This window comes from Eubalaena glacialis, chromosome 19, assembly GCF_028564815.1.
Source record: "Eubalaena glacialis isolate mEubGla1 chromosome 19, mEubGla1.1.hap2.+ XY, whole genome shotgun sequence".
Taxonomy (NCBI): domain Eukaryota; kingdom Metazoa; phylum Chordata; class Mammalia; order Artiodactyla; family Balaenidae; genus Eubalaena; species Eubalaena glacialis.
The window spans coordinates 39,726,469-39,732,468 of NC_083734.1; the positions used below are offsets into that span (position 1 = coordinate 39,726,469).

Consider the following 6,000-nt stretch of genomic DNA (forward strand, 5'->3'; position numbering starts at 1 on the left):
CGCGGGCAGGCAGGTTCCCAGCACCTGGGACACCTGTAGCCTGATCAAAGAAATGGACGGTGATCCTCAAATAGGAAGGGACCTTGCCTCTAGGGCTCCTGACCTCTTGTTGGGATTCAGCCTCAGATAGACTATAGGGACCTGAACCTGGCAATGACCTAGAATGATCAGTGGGAAAGCGAGTCCCTTCCCAAGGCCTCCCATCCTGAAGGAAGCTCATGGGGAAGGGCGCTGGGGGAGAGGAGGATGTTGAGGAGGTGACCAGGCAGTCAGCTCATCTGGGAGGCATGGCCCCACTCTCCCCCAGTGTCCTGTAGGCACTGAAGCCCGGCTGCAGATCCCAGGTGAGCCCTCCAGGTGGTGTGGTGGCCCAACCCAGTGTGCCCAGTTCAGGCCAGCGGGAGGAGAGCATCTCCCAGAACCTAAGCTGGAGAGGGCAGGCGGAGGAGGGCCCAGGAGGGGAGACCCCAGAATCTTGGGGCAGGCCAGGTTCTGCCAGGCTTTTGGAAGCAGAGAGAATAGGCAGAAAGCAGTCATCAGATTGGCAGCTTTGTCCCCAGCACCAACCCCCCGCAATGCTGCTCTGTCTGTGCTGGGAGCAGAGAGGCGCTTTGCGGACCTTTCTTCATTTTTTTTCTGGTATCTTCCCGCTCCCTGCTCCCTCCCTGGGTGGTGGTAGTGTGGGAGGGGCTGTCAAGCTTCCTGGGGCATCTTCAGAACGTGTTTCTGTGTCTCCTCGCTGCTTTGTCAGTGTTTGCTCTGGCTCTTTGCTGCCTGCGCAGCCTCTCTGATCAGAGCAGGGGTTTGAAGGGGGGGAGGGGAGACGCTCTCAGTTTACTTGGGAAAGGGGTGGGGAGAGAGAAAGGAGGCCTTTTCTCCTTACGCTTTGTGAACGGGGGAAGAGGGGCTCTGTGTGCGCACGCGCGCGTGTGTGTGCGTGTGCGTGTGTGTGCGTGCACACACGAGAATGTGCACTGTCTTGGTTTCTTATGCCTGATCATCTCTCTCCCTGTCTAGATCCCTCTAGCTGAGATGGAGGCTCTGTCTCTGACGTCAGAGATTGTGTCTGAACTGTCCTGCTCTGTAGCTCTGACGGATGACTCTTTGCCTGATGACACTCACACACTCTTACTTAGTGCCCTGGAGAGCAATGTACATACACACAGCCCCCCACTGCTCCCCCAGCCTCCCCAGGGGCCGGGCTGGCTGCAGGGCTCCAGATCCCTGCGCTCCTCTCACTCTGCCACCGGGCCCCACCCAGAGGCAGCACTTAGTGCTCCACGCTTTGCTAGGTCTTTCAGGTCCCCCACGGTGGACAAAGAAATTAGATAAGATTAAATTGGGGCCTTGCCCAGAAAGGCCCAGGGGCAGCAGTTGTGAAAGGGTTAATCCAGACACCCAGGAGTGACAGAGCTCAAAACAGAGGTGTTATCAGGCAGCTGACCAAAGGGCCTGTCTGGACACAGAGTTGGCCTCTGTATTTGGAGCCCCGTGCAAGCCAGCCCTCCCCCTCCCTGCACCCCTCCTTCCCACCTCCGCTTCCCTCCTCGCCCCAACATGAGCCATTCACCACCACGTAGTGGGTGAGAGTCATATCTCTGCTGCCACCACCATGCCCTTCTCCACCTGGGGGGCCGTTCCTATCTCCCCTGTCACTGTCCCTGTATGTCCCTGCGTCCTGGGGCGATTCTTTGTGTTCTGACAGCTTCTCCACCCTTGCCCGGCTCTGCCGTCCACATCTGACTGTGAGCAGCCCCCTCCTCCCTGTCTTCCCCCTCCTCTTGGGACTTAAGGAGGGACAGGGGGCCCTTCCTCACAGCAGGGCTCTGTTGGGGCAGGGCCTTGACCTTAGGGGTTCCTGGGGTTGTCTTGGAGTGGTTGGCAGAAGTGGAGCCTGGGGCTGAGAGAGGAAGTAAAGGATCCAGACTGTTTTCTGACACAGCCATTCTCAGGCTTTCTGGGGCTACTTAACTGGCTGGGTCCACATCGGGACAGGAACCTACAGCCTCTCTGAGAGCCAGGAACGGACAGGGTGATGGAGAAATCTCTTGGGAACAAGCCTTGTCTCCCTCCAGCTGGGGTCAAAGGCTGATTATTGCCTTTCTTTGAAATAGATTTTTAAAAATCCACTCCCATCCCCAGTCTGTCCACTAAGGGAGGACCTGAGTCCATGGTACCCAGGCCTTGCTCCTCACCCACCACCTGCCAGAGTCACTGTGCAATTAAAGGGAGGTGGGGAGGGGGGCGAACCAGCTGTGACACCCTCTTAGTGTTCATCCCGTCATTCAGCTCACGTTAACCCAGCCCTTGTCCAGCGCTGGGTGTTGGGGCTGCCTTAGGAATGGGATGGTGAAACAGCCTCTGTTCTACAGGCAGTCCCGGGCTGCCTCGTCTCCTGCTCATTAGGAAGGCCCTCCCCTATTCCCCAAGCCCCAGCACAGCAATTGGGATGGGGGGCTGTTGTTAGCTTTTAACTCTCCACTGTGCAGCTTCAGAGACTCTCAATGGGGCCTTGAGAATGAGCTCTTGGGCTGCTTGAAGGGCTGGGGGCCGGGGCCTGCTCTCCCTCCTTTGGACACCTCACCCCTCTGCCATCCCCTGTGGAAAGCTCCAAGATGACGCAGTATGAACAGTTTTCTGGGGGCAGGGCGTCCTCCTACCCCCTTCCTCCCTGTGTATGGAGGGCTCATCCATGTGTCTGTCCCTTCTCCCCGACCACACTCATCCCATCACCACCTTGTCCAGGGAGGGGATGGGGGCCAGGGCCTTGGCCGGGGGGGGTGGGGGTGGGCTTCTGGTTTCTGTTGCCAAGCTCTGCCTCAGTTACCCAATCTGGATGCCCCCTCTTCCTCCCATCTCCCTCCCCTGTTCCTTTTGCAGATGGAGTCCCGCACTGAGGAGGTGCCCGTCATGCTGAGACCAGATCTGCTGACTGTGAGGAAGTCTGGGGTCAGCCGAACGCACTCTCTGCCCAATGACAGCTACATGTGCCGGGATGGGAGCACTGCCGAGGGGTCCCTGGGACACAGGGGCTGGGGGCTCCCCAAAGCTCAGTCAGGTACCAAGGCTGGGGGCAGGCCAGCTCGGCTCACACCAGGAGATCCGTCCTTGCCTAAGCCCAGTCCTGTCCTTGGGAAGTAGGGGTACTGAGGCAGACAAAGAGGTCTCTCCTACCTCTGAGGAGCCCCCAGCCTGAAGGGGTCAGCCAGCCCCTGCCTGAGGGAGCCCCCAGCCTGAGGGGAGTGGCTTTCAATCCAGGGTGGGGGTTGGGTGGTGAGGGTAGAGGCCCCGGTGGGGAGAGTGGACGGGAGGGACTCGGGTGGGAGCCAGCACATTGACTCTCCAGTTCTTCTCTCTCCCCCTCCCCCCCTCCCCTCACAGGCTCTGTCTTGTCCGTTCACTCCCAGCCAGCAGACACCAGCTACATCCTGCAGCTTCCCAAAGATGCACCCCAGCTGCTCCAGCCCCACGGTGCTCCCACCTGGGGCACCATCCCCAAATTGCCTCCACCAGGCCGCTCCCCTTTGGCTCAGAGGCCACTCAGGCGCCAGGTGAGCAGGTGTAGAGGGTGGACACGGACCGGGGCTGGTCTCCCTGCTAGGAATCCTAGGCTGTTGGTGGTGACCAGAGTTGCCACTTTCATTCTCCCAGCAAACATTTATTGTGTGCCAATGATGTGCCAGACTGAGTTCTAGATACCAGGGACACAATTCTAGGCAAAGCAGAAGTGGTGTGTGTCCTCTTGGAGTTTGCACCCCCTCCTTTGTTTCGCCGAGGAGGCCCGGAGACCAGAGAGGGGGCCATGGTTGTCCAGGGACACACGTCAGTTTGGAGGTAGAACCTGGTCTCTGGACTCCCTTTCCATGGCGCAGAGCTGCCTCCCTATTCTCTGTACTTCTAGACCTAGCTAAGGGGCACAAGGCACGTTTTAGATGTCTCCACTTTTGGCCAAGCCCGGCGCCTACCTTCCAGAGCCCACACTCCAGGGGCACAGAGCAGAAGCTCGTGTAGCCAGGTGAGGCTTGTCTGCCCCGACTGTGACAAGGCCACTGCCCACGCCATGTGTGCCTCATGTGTGAGGATAGCCACATGAGGATCTGCTCAATCCAGCACATTTGGGGAGCAGGCACCGTCTTCATCCCTTCTGCAAATATTCGCTGAGCAGCCTCCATGGCCGGGCACTGGGGGCATGGACAAATGAGACAGCCCCTGCCCTCTGGAGCTCATGGTATAATAGCAGAGACATATACCCCACCAGGTCATTGCAGCAACAGGTCACCGGGTGTCCACGTGTGTGGTGCAGCAGGGAGCAGAGGAGGAAGGGGTCAGTTTTACTTTGGGGTGAAGATAGTCAGGTATTACATCACAGGGTACCTGAGCCCATAAAGTCAAGGGATGCTTGCCACTTGGGAAGGGTATTTAAGGCCAAAGAAATAGCCTGTGCAGAGGCTGGGAGGTGTGAGGAGCCAGCTGGGTAGCAGAGCTGGCCCAGTGCTTTCTTGGATCGCATGGGTTGGGAGCTGTACAGAGCGATTCCTGCAGGCTAGGGGGTGGGGAGTGGGGGCACAGTGGACAACAGAGGTCAGACTGCATATGACCCGCATCTCCCAACAAGAGCAGATACTGGTACCCCTGCCTAGGGTGGTCCTGCAACTCCATGGAGGGGGAGGAGGGGCTCTCTGACCTGCCAGGTGGGACAGTTCACAGGGGAGAGGAAGCCCCTGGGCTGAGCCCTCGTCCCACCCCATACAGGCAGCAATAAGGACGGATTCCCTGGACGTTCAGGGCCTGGGCAGCAGGGAAGACCTGCTGTCAGAGGTGAGCGGGCCCTCCCCGCCGCTGGCCGGGGCCTCCTCCTCCTGGGGCCGCTCCAGCACCCAGGCGCAGCAGCATTCCCACAGCCAGAGCAAGATCTCGAAGCACATGCCCCCGTCAGCCCCCTGCCCGGGCCCAGAACCCACGTGGAGCAAGGGCCCATCAGAGATGAGAAGCAGCTTAGAGCTGGACACGGAGCTGAGCTGGGTTTCGGGAGACCTCCTGCCTGTGGGCAGCCAGGCGGAAGCCCCGTCCCCACGGGACCTGAAGAAGTGCTACAGCGTGGAGGCCCGGAGCTGCCCGCGCCGGCCTGCGTCCTGGCTGGATGAACAGAGAAGGCACTCCATCGCCGTCAGCTGCCTGGACAGAGGCTCTCAGCCCCGCCTGGGCCCTGGCCCCTCTAGCCTCAGGGGTCAGCCTCTTGGGGGACCTGGGAGCCGGCCCAAGAAGAAACTCAGCCCGCCCAGTATCTCCATAGACCCCCCAGAGAGCCAGAGCCAGGGCCCTCGGCCCCCACCCAGCCCTGGTGTCTGCCTCCGCCGGAGGGCTCCATCCAGCGACTCCAAGGATCCCTCGGCCTCCGGCCCTCCCGACAGCATGGCTGCCTCATCCCCCCCAAAGAAAGACGTGCTGAGCCTCTCTGGTTTATCCTCTGACCCAGCAGACCTGGACCCCTGAGTCCTGCCCTACTCTCCCACTCACCTTTCTCCACTGGGTGCCAAATCCTAGCTCCTCCTCCTGGGCTATATCCCAGAAAAGTTCCATATGGACACCGGGGAGGCGCTCCTCCTCGCCTCTGGCACTGGGCACCGGCAAGTGGAATTTCCAGAGTTAAAAGCAGCAGCCGTGGCCACCCTGCTCCAGGCTGAGAGAGAGAGGCCCAGTGGAGCTGAGGTTCCCGACACCAGGAGCTGTTGGGAGAAAGCAATACGTTTGTGCAGAATCTCTATGTATATTCTATTTTATTAAATTAATTGAATCTAGTATTTGCGGGATGTACGACATTTTGTGACTGAAGAGACTTGTTTCCTCCTGCTTTTATGTGTCTCAGAATATTTTTGAGGCGAAGGCGTCTGTTTCTTGGCTATTTTAACCTAAAATAACTAATCTAGTTATATTCCCTCTTCTTGCAAAGCACAAGCTGGGACCGAGAGTGCATTACAGCCCTGATGGGGGCCCATCTTC

General features: G+C 59.0%; 1 protein-coding gene across 28 annotated transcripts in view; it reads left to right on the plus strand.

Annotated features, from left to right (window-relative positions):
- The window catches only part of CACNA1G (calcium voltage-gated channel subunit alpha1 G), a 61,553-nt gene extending 56,048 nt beyond the window's left edge, over positions 1-5,505 (plus strand). For 16 of the 28 annotated variants that reach the window (XM_061176989.1, XM_061176992.1, XM_061176990.1 and 13 more), the window contains 3 exons: positions 2,902-3,058; positions 3,382-3,551; positions 4,753-5,505. In XM_061176989.1, coding sequence (XP_061032972.1) covers positions 2,902-3,058; positions 3,382-3,551; positions 4,753-5,493 — 1,068 coding nt within the window. In that variant the 3' untranslated portion in view covers positions 5,494-5,505. Of the gene's footprint in view, positions 1-1,017; positions 1,185-2,880; positions 3,059-3,381; positions 3,552-4,752 lie in introns of all 28 variants that reach the window. The other 12 variants (XM_061176985.1, XM_061176984.1, XM_061176986.1 and 9 more) reach the window with 3 other exon arrangements.
- The last annotated feature ends 495 nt before the right edge of the window (positions 5,506-6,000 follow it).